Here is an 18,072-nt window from a genome sequence, read left to right on the forward strand (position 1 = left end):
CAGTTTAGGTACAGAGACCAAGCAGCATGTGAGGCTTCCTCTGTCAAAATGACATTAGAGTTGTATATTCATGTCATAATTTCAATATAAAATAACCAATTTTGATTAGTAAGCCTTAGCATAACATTAAGGAGATTTTGTTACCTTCAAACAGAGCCAGGACATTCTGTTTATACCTTCAAATAGCCAAACCTGTTTTATTATTATGAGATGGAAAATATTTTACCACATTCTTTTTGCCGTCCTTCTACCACCATTTTACTGAAATTGTAAAGGTCTTCCAGAGGTCCTCAACTTTAATAACTGATAGCTGATAAATAACTCGACCTCGGTACTGAAATTAACCTGTTCAAACAGGCCCAGTGTCTGAGAGGGCATGCTGGGAAAAAAAAGTATCTACACTAAACTAAAGCTTCTTTTGGCCGCTCTCTTATTTACAAGGAGTCGCCACAGTGGACGCCTCTGCATATTTGAGTTGGCAGATCTTTACCTCAGAAGTCTTTTCTGACACAACCCCTCCCAGGGGATTTTTGCCTCCTCCCAGACTTAAAGAGGGGATCTTTTTCATGAAAATGTCTCCACTGTGCTATGACGGCGTACTAAGGCCACATTAAAATATATATATTATTGTTCTTTTTGAGAATAAAGTTGAAACGTGGATATTAAAGATCCTGAAAAACCAAAAAACTGCCACGGCTGCTCTACCCTCTACAAACAACTTGATCAGGTATCTTCTTGTGGTACACCATACATCCTCTTTACTGCACGAGGGTGTAAACATCACTATCCTTGCAGCTGTCCACTGCCAACTTCTCCAAGTTTCTGTGTTTTTTTCCTTCTGACCAGATGCAACTTTCTACACCATCTCTTTAACGTGTTAATACTTATCACCACGATGTGTATGTGCTAAAGGAGAAATCATTTCCTTGCTACTAAAACCAATTCTCAAGCACGAGTTCACTACCTCATCTAAACAAGGCGTTTTGTAGAGGGGACAGCAGCCGTGACAGTTGTCTGACAAGAAATGACAACTTTGATCTCCACATTTTGACGTTATTCTCAAAAATGAACAATATTTTCTTGATCTGGCCCTGATATTCCTTCATGCCATGGAGCCACTGGGGGAAAAGTCTTGTCACCAGTTTTATGCTGATATATTTGTTTTTGTGTGTTACCATAGATATGCTTTGACACCTGTTATCTTCTCTACAGTGTTGCCAAATTTCACCCAAAAAGAAGTTATTCAAAGCAGATTTAACAAATTTGATTTTTTTTAGCATGTAAACTGAAAACCTGCTCATAAAATCAGCCAGTGACTAGCCATTAGTCCATGCTCAGTGCGCTGTTTTGACCACCTTCCTGTCACTGTGTTGTCTCTCACTCGCTGCTCTTCTTTTGTTTTTTAAAACTCTGCTGTCTGTTAAATTCCCTGGCATTAGCATCAGTCAGCTCACAACAATTACATACACATCTTGTCATGTTTTCATGATGCTGTGTGACAGGCAGATCGGTGCTCACAGTCACTCACACGAAAACTTTTTATTTTTCAGCGCTGATTTTGCCTTCAGTCCACTTACTCCTCTCAAGCTAGTACTTTCTGACATATCTCCGGTGGCAAAATCGCTGCACAGACTAAACCTGTCATGAAGCCGTTGCGTGTCATGTCGACGGGCACCACGAAGGTTATTTGTGGCTTTTACTTTTCACAGAGCTTAATTGAAACCAATATAAACATGCTCATGTTAGGCATTATTTATTCAAAAGTTTTGCTACAAGCAAGTCTGAAAAACAAAAATAGTTTTTTACTAAAAAAAAAAAAATGCTGAAAAACTTAATTTTCTTCCCAAAAAGAAATGCAGTTTTTGCTTTACTCGTGCATTAAAACACAGAGGTGTGTCAGCTTGTTTTTATCTTCATTATATCATTGTGTATAGTCAGATGGCAAAAACAGCTGTTTATAAACATCAAACGCCTGAATAACAAACACATATATCTTTGTGAGCTACATATTCATGTTGTAAGAGAAAGTTATGAATTACAGGCACTGTTAGCGTGTTAGTGTTGATGAACGGTTGTTTACACATATGCACGACGTCACATTTTAGTGAAAAATACCACTGCACTAAAAATTGGTTAGCAGATTGTATTTACAAACATCAACATGTGCAATGTAGACGTAATGTCACTGTTTGTTTTGGGGTCTAAATATATTATGTGATTTATAAGGATCTGAGTGTTAGATCAATAATTACCAAAAGCTATACAGACATTGATAATCCTGGTGCAATAGGCAGTTAATATAGTGAGTTTCATCCAGTTGAACGCATCAAGGAGGAGCAACGGAGCAAACATACATAAATATGCTACAGCAGATCTACTGTATGTTAATGAGTAAGCTGTTTTATTAACATGAAAAATGAAACACACTCAAAGCTCACATAAAAAAACACGTTATTTATCCTACAATAATATCAAGATAAAGAAAAAAGTAAAACAAAATGAAAACAAAACAAACAGTAAGTCAGAGTTTGGTTTGATCTGCCTTTATTTTAAGAGGCGCACTTATTTTAGCTTGCATCGTCACATAAAACAAAGTAATAAATACACAGATTAACTTTTTAAATCTAGAAAAACTTCAGTTAGTATGACTCACATTACTGTTATTGAAAAACTATGTGTACTTCCCCAAAGGCTGTGAAAGTTAACCAGCAAACATTCTTTTGTAGCCACCCACTCCGATTCAATAAGAGGCTGTAAACTTTCCTCCGAAAAAGTAAAATGTAATATAACGCAGGCTGCAACAGCTGCTTTTGCTGCCCTGATCAATAAAAGAAACGCTGTGCCAAGTGTTTACCTGACTCAGGCTTATAACCCTTCCTCTGGGAAACATGTAAGTGAAAGCGTGTGAAATATTATTTAAAGGATTTGAGCAAAATAGATCTCTCAAGCGAGCTTGGGAGAAGGGCCTTGAAAGAAAGACAGCGCAATAACGAGACAGGGGACGGAGTCGGCCGTGCTACGTATTTAACAACAATCTCTCCATCAACCTTTCTCTTTGCCTCTCAAAGGCTACTTCACAGCTTTGACGTCTTTTTAACAACCCGTGCAGACATACTGATAAATATATCATCATGTTGAAATCATATTTATATTGTTTATGTGCAGAAATGAGAATGACCATGTATAAATGCATGCTATTGGTGCATGTGCACTTGTTGTATAGGAGTGTCTGCAAAAAAAAAAAAAACATCAGAAAAAGGTAGAAAAGGTAATAATTTAACAAAGTGAGAATCTAAAACTGAAGCCAGCAGCATGTTAGCATAAGAAAAAGACTGGAAACAAAGAAACAAGATTATTTTAAAAAGCCTTGAAGTTTAACAAAAATGCTTATTTTGTTGTTTCTAAAAATTCAAACTAATAAAAACTAATAATTCACATATTCAGAGTGTATGTCAGTCAGATGAAGCTAAAGCTTTACCTCTTTGGTGTGTTTATGCTACATTCTGACTCCAGTCAAACAGCTTTTGAGGAAAAAGCAAATGAGCAAATTATGCAAAATAAACTTAATTTAACTCTGGAGAAAAAAAAAGGACTTCATCTACTCATCTTCTCTGACAAAATTAGATGACTAACCTGAACTAGCTTCTATTATTTCTTTTAAAATCTGTTGATATATGATAACGCCATGATCAAATTTACTGAGCTACTTCCACGTCCTTCTACGCTGCCTAGTTTCACATAATGTAATTGGACCTTTTTTACATTTTTCCCCCTACACATAACTTCCATTGCATTTTATCATATAAGAATCCACTTTTTGGTAACAGAGGCAGTTAATATTTTTGGATGGAAAACATACATCACATCAAATAAATCACAGGAAGTACGGAAATTCCACAAAACAAACAAACACACACAGAGTTAACCGTCTACTTGTCTTGCAAATTTGTAAAGCTATTTTGAAGCGGTGCTATTCTTATGCAACCGGCTTCTCAAACACACACACACACACACACACACACACACACACACACACACACACACACACACACACACACGCACACACACACACACACACACACACACACACACACACACACACACACACACAACACCTTCGTAAGGGTGCGTGCCTGAAATGTAGGTTTCATTAGAGAAGCTCATCCCTCGACTTCTCCCACGGGGAGCCCATTCTATTAACCCAGATCTATAATTGAATTTGTCTTTTAATAAACATGCGCAGCTGACAGAGAGGATGAGAGAGAGACATAGAGAGAGGCAGAAGGTAAAAAGGGAGCGATGGGCTGATCGCCGCAGAGAATGATGCAATATTTCTGATCGTACAATCTTTCTAAAAAATTGGTGTTCCCATAGAACACTGAGATTTTCTAGTCAAAAGACACGCTCAGCCAGAGCACGTCTTTCATATCTGATGTATATTTATCTATATGTGATATTTAGATATACTCTATTTGCTAATATAGTGCAAAAATATTGGAACATTTCGACTGAGTGATCTGAAAATAACTGGAATAGTAAGCTCTCCTCTCCGTGTCAGCTCACAAAGGCAGTATCTGTGTGTGTGTGTACAGGTGAAGACACTGTGTCACATCTGACATGGTTATTAAAATGTTAATTTAAAAAAATCTGGGCACTTCTGTTAGCCTCAAATAAGTATGCTACAAAATGCCAATTTCAAGAAAAACAGGTCTGTGAGTGAGTGCCGTAAGAGGCCTCATCACCCTCCTTTCTTGTAATCGTCAGGCTTCTTGCCTTCCTGTCTTCTATATTTAAATGAGCAGCTAGTTAGGAGAAGATCTACCCTGCATTCCCACTGTGCTGCAACCAAGGTCGTAAGGCCATGAACTCATTAAAGAGATGACATAGTGGGGAAGGCGAGGCCCCGTAATTAAGAGCAGTGGCCCCCTGGGTGGAGTGGCATTTAAATAGAGGACAGAGTTTGGTATGGTGGTGTGGGAAACAATGGGAGACAGATAAAGACATGGGAGAGTTGCATGTGCACCAAATATAGAAATATATAGATAAGTGCCAGTAAAGCTAAGGGGACATCTAGAGAAAATAGAGAGGAGATTATAGAGATATGGAATGACATTTGAAGTTGCTAATGAAGAAAATGGCTTTTGAAAACTCAAGAGGAAAGAGAAGACCGAGAGGAGGGGAAGTAGTTTGAAAAACATGTACACAAAATCAAGTTATTATCATAAAAAGAGACATTAGTTTATCAGCAGGATAACAGTAAAATAAAAAGGCTATGATGTCCACAATGCAGCAGCTGCATGAATATAAGACAAATGAAAGATTCCTAAAGAATAAAAAGTTCAGTCGTCTGCCTAAACTGGCAGTTTACAGGAAATCTGAATGGATTTTTAAGGTCAAAAGAAAGAATTGTATCAGTGTCGGTCGACACAAAACATGGGCAAAGTTTTACAAATTTTGGCGTCCAGCTTGGCATTTAAGGTGCAGCCTGTTAAGGAAGCTATAAAAACATCAACTATTTGTGGCACTGCTGTGAGAAGGAGAGGCAGGATGGGTAAATGATAAAAAGATTAACCTCTTATTCATTGCGGAGAATTATCAGTTATACAGAACACGCTACAGGAAGCCAAACAGCGTTTCCTCTGAAGGCGGCACGCTAAGTGCGCTCGTCAGGCTGAAAGGGCACTCCAGAGGCAGGTAAAGACGTGGCTGAGGAACGTAGGGAGGGGCTTCGGTGAGGATAAAAACGGCACCCTAAGAGCGCTCTTATGAGAGACAGAGAAAAAGAAGGCAAACGTCTTGTTCCTTCGGGAGGATCGGTTGGAGACTAGATTTGCATTTTAAGAATATGAATCAGAGAAAAGACAACTCGTCAGCTCCTTGACAGAGCAGCATACCACTTAACGGCACTTCATGTTGTTAGAGCGGATAAGAAGGTGAAGAGAACGTTTAAAGAGAATTAATAATAATACGAGAGTGGCACAGCTTTTAACCTCCGACAATACTCTTTGAATTCATGTCAAAGAATGCGAACTGCAACCTGTGGCTCGTACAGATAACACCACAGAAACACTCAACCAGCAAGGAGGGGTGTTTTCAAACTTCAAAGATACTAAAAAGAGATCAAGGGAACCTCTGAGCTTCAGTTTTTTATAATATAAAACCTCTAAGAGGAAGAAAAAAAGCATAGGTGAACATAGGCAGCAGTTAGAGAACACTACTTTGGGTCCATGTGGTTAAATATAAGGCCGTCATTTTCTTCGTGTAGCGTGATGAAGAGCAATTACTGTAATACAGCGGTTATATTTGGCAGCTCCAGGTGTTACATGTCTTTTCTGGCTTTTATGGTATCACTTCTTCTGTACTTACTTAAATGTAATTACTAGAGAAACTCCTGGAGGTTACGGTTGAACTGTCAAGACAGGAAAAGGAGAGTGAGAAGCGAGAAAAAGATGGAGGCTGCTCAAGCGTAACACCGGCGCCGACAGGTGACGGGGGCTCATGAATGGAAATGTCGACGTGCTCTCTGTGTCTCTCGCTTTCCACGTGTCTTTCACTTACTTGTGGATGCTCTTGCTCTCACACAGTTTAAAATGATTCGTTTATTTGTACTCACGTCTGACGCGGGCCCTTTATCAGCACCTGGGCAGGAGAAAGTGACGAACTCATGGCAACGTTTGTGAACCACGAAACAACACACTGTGAAGAGAGAAAAAGAGGAAGAGAAAGCATCAGTATTCTGTACACAGCAAAGAGATCCTGCGATCTAAAAATGTCTAAAAATCTGACATTTTTTCTTTAGCTTTGACCAGTAAACACATGCTGACTTGTATTTGCTGTTTTTAAAAACACAGTCTGATGTCAACATTAGTTTCAAGCTAACTTGAAGGCTGTTCAGCCAAAATCTTAGTCTGGCACCTGTGAATGGGCTTAAATCAGCTCACATTTGGAAAAACCTCCAACATTTAAAGCTCTTCTTTAGATGTCTCTGCCTTGAGGCGACTTTTGTTGTGATTTGGCGCTATATAAATAAAATTGAATTGAATTGAATTGCCTTTTGTTCCGTTTTCTATTAAGATGAACCCACACTGCTTCAATAATGTTGAGGTCCACGGTCAGGGGAGGCCAATCCACGACTGATCTAGGTTTGCTTTTACTGCATTAAAAGTGTGTTTGGGATCATTGTCACGCTGAAAAATGAAGCAATCTGATGTTTTACAGATGTTACTGCATGGTGGGTTAAATTCTGAAGCAGAAATGCAGCCACAATCCATCACAGAGCCTCCACTGTGTTTTACACAGGCCTGCACACACTGACTGTTAGGGCTGGGCCATATCATACCGTTCACGGTAATACCGGCGTGATTTTGGGCAACGATAGAAAAATGAAATATCGCGATAGAATATGGGTAAAACGCGCATGTGCAGCGCCTATGTTTACATGCGCACATGAGAAGAGCGAAAGCGGATCGTTGAATGAAACCAGAATTGGTTTGTAAAAATGCTGCAACTTCAGTGGTGTGGAACTGGTTTAGCTTTCGTCCGTCACATACACAACAAAGCACTATTTTTGGTAGAGCATGCTAGCGGGCCGTCGTTATTACCGCGTTGTTTGGAAAGTACGGCACACTTAAACTCAATCCTTTGATTTTTCTGAAAATCGACAGTGCTCCTTATAATCCCGTGTGCCTTATGTATGAATTCTGGTTGTGTTTACTGACCTCGAAACGGTTTTATGTACACGGCGCTTGAAAATCTGTCAAATGTTTCAGTATGACTTTGCTAAGCTACGAACCCGCACCGCTTGATGGATTGTTGGAGCATTACAGCTATATTAGGCAGGCGCCTCGCGGAGTGATACGTTTTAAGTTTTTAAGTTTTGTGGATATTATACATGGTTATGCTGAGGATATGTCGGCCAGTTTCCACTGGAAATGCCTTTTGGTTAAACTGTCAATTTGCACTGTTACATTTTTATATAACTTTAATACACATAAAAAACAGCTGCTTGTTTAAGTGAAAATACATTGATGTTTTTTTGCACTAATAAAGTTGTGGAGTTGTAAAGCATTTTGTCTGGTGTCAATTATATCATCAGTTATATCGTTATCGCAAATTTTCAAATGTATATCGTGATAAATATTTTTCATATCGTCCTGCTCTACTCTCCATAAGACCTGTTACCACTGAATTTCAGTCCATTACTTGTGTCTTTTGTCGTACGCCTTTCCCCCTGTTTCCCTTTCTTCAGAATTAGGCTTCGCTGAACAGTAGATGGACCAACTGATAGGCCAGATTCATCTTTCAGGTCTTGTGTCCGGTTTTTACTGGATTTTTTCCTATTTGTTAAGCACATGACTTTCAGATTCTTTTCATCTGCTGAGAGCTTTTTTAGCCCTACCACCTCTAACCCTAACACTCATAAATTTGAGTAAGGAAATGGGAACAATTTATGTGTTTTTGCAACAGACTGCTAACACCAAAGTACCAGGGACGCAATTTAAAATTGTTTCTTTGCTAAGTTGTCTGTTATGTGTAGACTGACGACCCTGGTTAGGTGATATTTGAATGATTCACATCTAAGCATTAAGTGGCTTAACACAAAAACATTCCTCTGCTAATAACCTGTACAAGGACTGGACTGAAAATGAGTGAAAAAGCAGCCAATGACCAAAGAAAAACCTTTAAAGGATCTTCAGAAAGCCTGGAGAACTTTTGCTCAAGACCACTTTTTAAAGAAATGATAAGAAAATCTGGTTCCTTGGAGGCAAAATTTAAAGAAATGACAGGTGGCTCGAGACTTTTGCATATTCACATAATAAATATACTCATAGCTGACGATGGCTAACACAGATTATATAACTGCACTGGGTGAACAAGTACACTAACCATCTTTATCAAGATCAAAACATGATCCCCGGCACAGGAGTATTATCTGCATTTACTGACTCACTGACTTAATTTTTATTCAACCAAAAGCACCGATATTTTTAGCAGTAGGTTTGATAGAAGCTGAGCTGTTTTGCTGTCCCTGGGCTGTTAGAAGCAGCACTTATTTAACATAAGAAAAGCTTTAGCAGTGATAAACGTACAGTGGGATTCACACCCACACTCTCTTTATTGTCACTCCAGCACCGTTGAATCACTGTCAGCCACTCTGGATAAGAGCACCTTCTAAATGTCTTGGATGTACTGTTAAATGTAACCTCTGCTTTATGGTACAGTATGTACAAAAATGACTTTGTATCAACATAATTTGCTATGTTTCTAAAGTCTACTGTGTCAACAAATTAAAATATCTCAAATCTAAATGTGCCATTTTACAGGGTTGAAGAGTTGCTGTTTTTTTGTTTTTTAAATAACAGGCATACACATCAACACACATTTAAAAAGACCAAAGGAAAGCCTATACAATAAGAATCCAAATGTGATGAAAAGCGTAACACTTTCTGTGTTGGTAACAATCAGCGGTGCAGAAACATGTGAAAGCTTTGACGCACAGTGAGTCTGTCATTTCCCCCCTGATCAATGTCAGCTCCACTGACAGGCAAGACTAACAGAGGAAGCTAAATATATCTCACATACACAGTCCTTATGACTGTGCCCCAGAGTATATTTACATGGCGTGTATGTCAGATAGAAGATCCAGAGGCGCCCAAATACACGTTATGATAAAACAACTACTGAAACTATTACAGCACACTAAAATAACATATTGATTAATGAGTTAGTGTGCAGTGTTTTGTGAAACAAAGCTGTTTTCAAACCAAAAATACTACTTAAAAAAAAAACAGCCACCACTCTACTGAAGGTTTGCTTTGCTAGAGTGATTTTAAAAAAACATGCTCATCAAATTTAAAAAAAAGATAAAATTATGCATTTCATATCCATAGTTTGTGGGGCTTTTGTTTGCCTCATTTAGCATGCATAATATGAATATGCAAATCTGCCCTTGTGCCTCCCGCTCAGCCACTTGCACGCAGGCTCCATTCTTCCTGTTCTTCCTAAGTTATCTTGCAAAATAGAAAAAGATCTGTGCTAAATGTTTAACTCAGGAGGACCTGGAACATAAATCTAGTGCTGTGCTGTTTTGGTTAAAGGAAAGAAGAAAAAAATCCCAGAACACATGAACAAACACTTGCCTTGAGCACACTGGAAAACAGCTAGTTGCTAGCTGTGTAAATTAAAACTGTCATCAGAAGCGAAGCACTTAAACGAACACTTGCCGGGACACGCGGCACACTTGCAATAACATACGTTGCTGTCAGATTGTGTAACATCATCTTTATTTTAATTGTCTCCTCCACTGTGCAGTGTTTGTCTGGTTTACAGTGACACACACACACTCGCAGACACACACATCTTGAAACAGAGATAAGAGGACATTTTCCTGCTGAGCTGATATGAAAAGAGTCCACGTCGACAACTTTGACTTGATAGCTTAATAACGTGTTGCTGGTGTTTGATCAATGTTAGCCCCATTCCCTGGCTGATGGGGTCGAGCCCTCGGGTTTGTAACGTATGTTAAGCAAGACGGAAATGCTCAGCTGCGGTGCTTATTTAATGTCCTACATATTTACTGGAACATGAAAAATACCATATTAGTGAAAGATTTTTAAAGTGTTGATTGATTAGTTGGTTTTTAAATTCATCCTTAATACTTTTGAGAACACTTTCAAATCATTAAAGCCACAATGACTGCTTCCTGTTTAGAAACAGAACTAAATTATGCTTACCACTTCATGTTATTTAAGCAAAGTCACACAAGCATGAAAAAGCATGGCTTTGAACACAAGCGCACAGTTTTCCCTGCACTATTGTGTAATGCACAGTCTGAGTGATTGATAGATCACAACGTTTAACAAATTGATCTTTCACTTTTTCCAAAAATGTTTCTGATATTTTCAGTGTGCATTTATCACCATGATCTCACTTACATATTTGGGGATCAGTTATCTTTGTGTCATATTCTATTTAATCCGTACCTACTGGCAAACCGGTGGTGATCAGAGGGGTTATAATTAACACAAAGGAACTTTCTCCAACACACACATAAATCATGCCCACCTCAATGGTACTTCACTCCCACGCAACATCCTCTCTTTGGTTACACCACCTACGCACTGCAATGATACTGTACCACACACACTCACACACAAAGACCACCCACTCATTCCAGTGATATCGCAGATTGAATACGCAGGGTGTGAGGGTGGAAGGATGGGAGTACAGAGAGAAATGGTGTGAGCTGTGCGCACATATTGCTTCAAGGCAACTGCTCTTTTCGAGTATTGCTACTGCCAAATCCCTAATGAAAACACACTAATGCATGCACACACATACACACATACACGCAGATCTGCCAATAAAAAAGTGCTGTATGCCATTCAAGCATATGACCTTTGGGCCAAAACCAAACACCAAAAAATACTGTCAGAGCTAAAATGTGCCCCTCCTTTTCTCAATAAATCTGTTAATTAGTCATTAGTTGCTCAATTATTTACACATCCACTTAGCTGACCCGAAACACTGACAGGCAACACATGCAAGACGAAGGGCATCACCTAATCTCACAAGCCCAGATCCCATTTGCTGGATTAAGAGAAGGAGGCCATCTTGAAAGGAGTCCTCCAATCAGCCAACTGAGGGTTACCCAACTGCTGTACCACAATGCATAGGTCAAGTGATAATTGGTTGAAAAGCTGATTTAAAAAGAAAAGGGAACCATAGACAGTAACAAAGATGGATTTAGCTTGAACTCATTAAACATTTTCCTGATGAGTATATGGATTCAGTTACTTATTTCAGGTCACACTAAATGAAACGTTATAATTTTATATATTTTGGCTTTTAAATCATCCGTGCATTTTTGCCTGCTTATCTAGGGCTGGGTTGCGGGGACAGCAGCCTAAGCAGAAAAACCGAGACCTCCCTCTTCCCAGCCACCTCCTCCAGTGTAACTAGGGGAACACCGAGGCATTCCCAGACAGCTGAGAGATGTAATCTCGCCAGAGTGTCCTGGGTCAGCACCGGTGTCTCCTTCCAGTGGGACATACCCAGAATATCTGACTCGGTAAGCGCCCAGAGGAAACCTGTCAGGTGGCTGAACCACTTCAGCTGGCTTCTTTTGATGTGGAGGAGCTACATTGAGCCCCTTTGACATGACTGAACTCCTCACCTTGTCTCTAAGGGACAGTGAGAGGCCAGCCACCCTTTAGTGAAAGCTTCAAGCCATTTGGTCCCTGTAAAACCACTGTAGGAGCTTGAACCACACTGCAAGCACTAAGTCGAACAGATTTCCAGTGGGTGTTGGACTCCGCCAGAGTTGCCCTTTGTCACCAGTTCTGCTCAGAATTTTCATGGACAGAATTTCTAGGTGTACCCAGGTGGTGGAAAGCTTTCACTTTAGGTGCCTCAGTATTTTATCTCTGCTTTTTGCAGATGATGTTAGCTTCATCAGGGGGGTGGCCTCCAGCTCCTCACGATCAGCACACCCAGATCTAAGCCCATGATCCTTAGCCTGAAAAGGGTACACTTGCTACCCCAAGTGGAGCAATTTAGGCATCTCGGGATCTTGTTCACAAGTGAGGGGAGAGGAGAACAAGCGATTGACAGTGGAAATTGGGGCAGTGGCTGCAGTGAGGAGGCTGTATCGGTCCATTGCAGTAAAGAGAGAGCTAAGCAAAGCAAAGTTTTCAATTTACTAGTCGATCTATATCCCAATCCTCACCTGTAATCTTGAGCTGTGGGTAATAACAGTTGGTAACAAACCAAATCCAGCCAACTTGTGGGCTGGGGCCAACTTTTTGGAAGCTGACAGCTGGAACCGAGGTTCAGCTGCTCATATAAAAGTATTCCTGCCCTGTTGACCTGTTTGTTCCTATTTCCCCTCCCCCCACCTTTTCTCTCTTTCTCTCATTTCTCAGGGGATGCCAAGCCCAGAAGTGATGGTACATATTTCCGGAGGATTTCCAACCAGCAGAACCACCATCCTGCTCCTTTCCTCCATTTTGCAAGTCCCTAACACACTAAATATTTCATAAACAATCTCAGTAGATGTTGTGGTTTTTGCTAATGAAACCAAAATAAAAGATTTATTATTTTCTCAGCATTCAACAGCTGCCGCTACTGTGCAATCCTGCATGGATTAAACTGAGGGTTGTTCCCTGTCTACCTCCCTCACAAACCGTGCTTTTATCTGTCCTCCTGCTCCACACATCTCTGCCCCCTCGGTGCCCTCTGTGCACCCACACGTGTGTAGTTGGCACCGTGCCGTGCCTTCATTATTTATCATACAAATTAAATATTCATGACATTCATCAAGAACACAGAAACACATACTACAAACAGACACAGTTACAGGTTTCTCCCATGTATCTCTCTCGTTTTTTCTCCATCTCAGTAACTCTCATTAATTTGTTACACTTCAGTTTATATTAAAGCAATGGAAAGCACCTGCAGAGCTTGGCAGGGCATTAAGTTGCTGGTTGCAGATAGCACCTCTTTTTTTCTTCTTATGAGTGAGAAACTGGTGGATAAAATCAGCTAAAATGGTAAATGATTTAAAGCATCCACTGCTATGCAAGTGCAAACATGTTGTCCACAATGCAAAGGTTTTCATGGGCCTTTTTCCCAGGAGAGGGCGGGTCATTACATGCACAGTCAGCTGTCCGCAGCATGCGTTCCTTTTCCCCATCAGTAACTACTTTAACAAGAAAAAAAGCTTCTCACTTCACAACAGAAATACATTTATAATAGCATAAGTTTGTAGGACATAAATGTTTCTCTTAGAGCAAAAAGCATAAAGTAAGATTTTGAGCTCTGGGTCATTTTTAATGTTGCTTGCAAACAACTGGTTAATCGAAGAAAAAATAACCACCAGATGAATCTATGATGAATTCAGTCATTAGCGTTGATTCGATTCCCTAATTGCTTTTAATGGATGTTCCGTTCTTTATATAACCACTGGAAGTAAAATGCTAAAAGTTTCATGAATCGCAAAGGAAATGAAAGCGTTCATCCCAGCAACCGCTGGGTTAGGCCGCTCACACGCAGACACAGAAACATACAAAACACACCTCTTGAAATATCTTTGTGCAACTACAGCTCTTTGACGTGTGCCACGCTGCCCTAATCCCTCCCCAACAGTCACGTGACATGATTATATAAAAGCTTATTGTCAGTCAATATCATCTTCCCATCAGGCTCTCTGTGCATCAATACGGTGCAAAAGAGGAATCAAACAGAGAGACACTGCATTACAGTAAGACTGCATCATCTTACATGAAGAACATTTTGTGAAAGATTACTCAGAAATCTAAAAACTTTCTGAGCGCAGATAATAAATCATTTGCTCTCATACTGAAGCGAAACAAGTCGCAATTAATGTTTTCATTAGGAACACTTATTAGAGACAGCATTTACTGAGCTCTAATGCAGTGAAGCACTTTACTGTTTTTTTCAATTTTCTCATTTATACCTCTTTTTTTTTCCACTTTGATTTTTTCTTCCCCTCTCCTCTCTTCATCTCTCCAACTTGCTCCGGTATATTCTGTTTATGAAATGTTGGCAGAACACGATGTCGTACACAGCCTTTCCCTCTAATGAGCTGCCAACGTGCGTGCGCCTGTGCGTTTGTTTTGGTGTGCATGCGAGACGCAGTGACATGCAGCGATGTCCCAGATTTAGATGCTTTCAGATTCAGTATCCAGGTTCAATGCTACACCACACAGAAATCTGTAGCTACTTCTATTTATTAATCTATAGCCATAGTAGGCTGTCACCTACAGCGTTTCCTGCATTGCAGACACTTACTATAAGTAATACTACCTTTATCGCTGAATTAACATGCTGAATATAAGAGATCAAGATTAACTTACTCTTTTCTGAGAATGAAGGTCTTGAATCTTGAATAATTATTTGTATATATTCGTCTGGTTTGACAATGAGCATGTTTATCTTAGTTTTCTGTGATGTAGTGAGCAGCCATAATTGCGCCCATTGATGCTGGATCTTACAGCTTTTGTTGTAATTTCTAAAATAATTATAGCAAATGATACAAGCTTTGGATATAAAACTGTCCTTTCAGCATACACGTTATGCAAAAGTGACATAACGAGCCTATAATGACAGTACATGGTCTTCTGCTGCAACAGAGATGCTCTTCTGCACACCTTAGTTGTAATGAGTGTTTATACAAGCTCAAAGTATTCTTTCCATTCTCTTCTGACCTCTGTCATCAATGAGGCGTTCTCACCCGAAGGACTGCCGCTCACTGGATATTTTCTCTTTTTCAGACTAATCTCTGTAAAATGGCTGAACTGGAAAATCCCAGTAGATTGGCAGTTCATGAAATACTCAGAAAAGCTGATCTGGCACCAACTGCCATGCCAGCCACTAAAAATCGCTGTTCTTCTACATGCCTAAATGTACTGAGTTGCTGCAACGTGACTGCCTAATTAGATAGTTGAGTAAAGGAGCAGTTTATCAGGTGTACCAGTGAATGTATACTGACTGACTTGGCTCACTCATTTGGCTACAAAACACCTGCATCACACCTTCTCCCTGACTGCAGCCTAGCAGACCTGGCACAGTGTTTAAACAGCGTAGGGAAAGGTCTAGGCGAGCACTACTGTTGCCGTTTCTGTTTCTTGCTCTTCCTACTGTCTCAGTGAAGAGGAAACTTCCTCATGAGTGGGGGTGAAAAACTCAAAGAGGAGGCTGGTGCAACAGGAGGAAGGCAAGAAGAAGAAGAAGAGCGAGGTGATAAAGAATCGAAAGCAAGAAGAAGAAAGTCAATGATGTGAACAAAACGGAGCACCATTCACCTTGGGCACCTCCCCTCATGTCTGTGCGTGTTTGTGTGTGTAACTTCTTATATAAGGGGGAGGTGAACAGCCTACGCCAATGTATAAATACCCACGATGCCGCTGGTGGAGCAGGGAGAAGGGTCAGAGTGAGTCAGCACACCCATATCACTCCTCCTCTTTCTCTCTCTCCCTTCCGTCAATCCATCCGCTCTTCTTCTCCTCTATACTCCTCCTCCTCCATCTCTCCAGCGATCATTTTTCATCTTGTTACACAAAAACAGAGGATTTCACTTGGCAAGCGAAAATGTGACCTTGGGTTGGTCATGCTCATAAAGACAAGTAGGGGTGTAAACAAAGTAAAACAATCAGACTTTCACAACAGGACCCTTTCACCAGTGCTTTTACGCAACGCTTCCCAGGAAATCTGGCAAATCCTAAAAGATCATCAAAAGGTTATATTTGTTAGATTTCAGGCGTATTTAACATCTATTCTTTTTATTTTTGCAACTTCAACAGAGTCCATCTGCTCAAGTGGTCCTTGAACACTTGCTCCTTTCATTTCACTCCTCTTAGGATGCTCCATATGTGTTTGTGGCATGTGGCTGTTTGCTGTGACTATGGCTGCATTTAGAGAGATTCTTCTCTAGCAGGAAAAATCTGCTATAAAAACAAGTCACGTGTTAACTATAAATGATTTGACAGCTTACTATAGGGGGAGTCCACTGCAAGGCAATCATTATCAGTCCTAAAGCCACAAACGGGCCACAGCTTTTGAAAAAGGGGAAGAAAGAAGCAGCGTTAACACTGTGTGACTTCAGTAGATGGTAACATGCAGTCATCATAAGCAGGAACATGCAGCTGTCTTACGTTTCATTTACTACTCCTTGAATAGCAGATAATAAATTATATAAAATATCAGCAGAACTATAATAGGAAGACGCTTTTTTAAAAATAATGTATTGTTTCTCGTTCAATAGCTATTCTAATATTAAATAGGAAGATAACAGAGTGACAAAACAATAAAACTGCCTTTTCAGGAGACACTACAGTCTGTCTGGCTTCTTGCGCCGCTCGATTTCAGTTTCAGCTCTGTGCCAGCGCTGTAAAAGTTTTGGCACAGAGTGATTTCACGTGGTCCAGCTAACACCTCCACCCTTATCCTCTCTCTCTCTCTGTCTCTCATCTGCTCCGTCTCTAGCTCATTCACTGCATTCCCTTTCTTTCATTCACTCCATCTCCTCCTCTTGATTTCTGGCCTTTCACTCTCCTTCTTTTCCCCATTTTATCCCAGGCTCTGCTCATTCATCCTTCTCTTTATCCTGTCACCCAATTCCATCCCCTACTCGCTCGATCACATTTTTCAGCAAGTTGGCTCGCCTCCACCTCGCGGTTAATATATTTGCTTTTTAATCACATACATGCAACTGCAAACTTTCAGATCTGAGCGCTTCCTAGTGTTTGTGCAGTCTGCAGCTGAGCCACTGCTGTGTGGGCGTTACGTAGGTGTCTTGCTTTTTGTGCACCTTGATAGAGCTTGTTAAGATGGGGGAAGCATACGTTTCCATGTGTATCAGTTTCTTCTAATGGGTGTAACACTGATGGTGTAAGTAGGCCTGCGTGCAATGCATATATTAGTACCAATAACCTAAAAGAAATCGAGTATGTAAAAACAATCTACTTAAACGACGAAACATAAGTTTGGATTAAAAATATATTGTCAAGAAGATGTGCTGAATAGCTGCACAGCACAGTAAAAAACACTGACATTTGCACTGTTAATCTCTGCACCAACACTTGTTGTCTCTTCTCGCTCCCTGTTTGTGTGCACATGGAGGGCTCTTCATGTCCTCTCACTGCAGAAGTACATCTACCTCCGCATCTGCTGAGCATGTCCAGTCGACACACACACACACAGACACACACCGGTAACCCTGTAATCTCCTGTACTGTACATCAACTTTTCTTCACTATGCTTCACTCTCCTGCCCTCATCTCTCACTCACTCCACCTTTCACTGCCACTCTCTCTCTCCCTCTCTCTCTTAACTCCCCCGCAAACAGTACCTGCTGTTTTCGGCCAGACAGCAAGAAAATAACTGCGGGTAGGAAAGAAAAAGCAGAGTGAACGCTCGAGTGTATACAGTGTGGGTTCTTTACATTATACATCCTTGTATTTAGAGCAGGCATGCAGTTTTACCTGATCTGAGGTTACTCATTAACAGAGAGAGAGATAATATGAAGAGGATGAGGGAGAAAGAGTGGGTGAG

The 18,072-nt window shown here is 40.3% G+C and overlaps 1 protein-coding gene across 2 annotated transcripts in view; it reads right to left on the reverse strand.

The window, feature by feature from the left end:
• The window catches only part of prkcbb (protein kinase C, beta b), a 107,048-nt gene that overhangs the window by 69,293 nt on the left and 19,683 nt on the right, over positions 1–18,072 (reverse strand). For both annotated transcript variants that reach the window (XM_024802168.2, XM_024802167.2), the window contains exon 3: positions 6,614–6,696. In XM_024802168.2, coding sequence (XP_024657936.1) covers positions 6,614–6,696 — 83 coding nt within the window. The remainder of the gene's footprint in view (positions 1–6,613; positions 6,697–18,072) is intronic.

The sequence above is a fragment of the Maylandia zebra genome, linkage group LG4, assembly GCF_041146795.1.
Source record: "Maylandia zebra isolate NMK-2024a linkage group LG4, Mzebra_GT3a, whole genome shotgun sequence".
Classification (NCBI taxonomy): domain Eukaryota; kingdom Metazoa; phylum Chordata; class Actinopteri; order Cichliformes; family Cichlidae; genus Maylandia; species Maylandia zebra.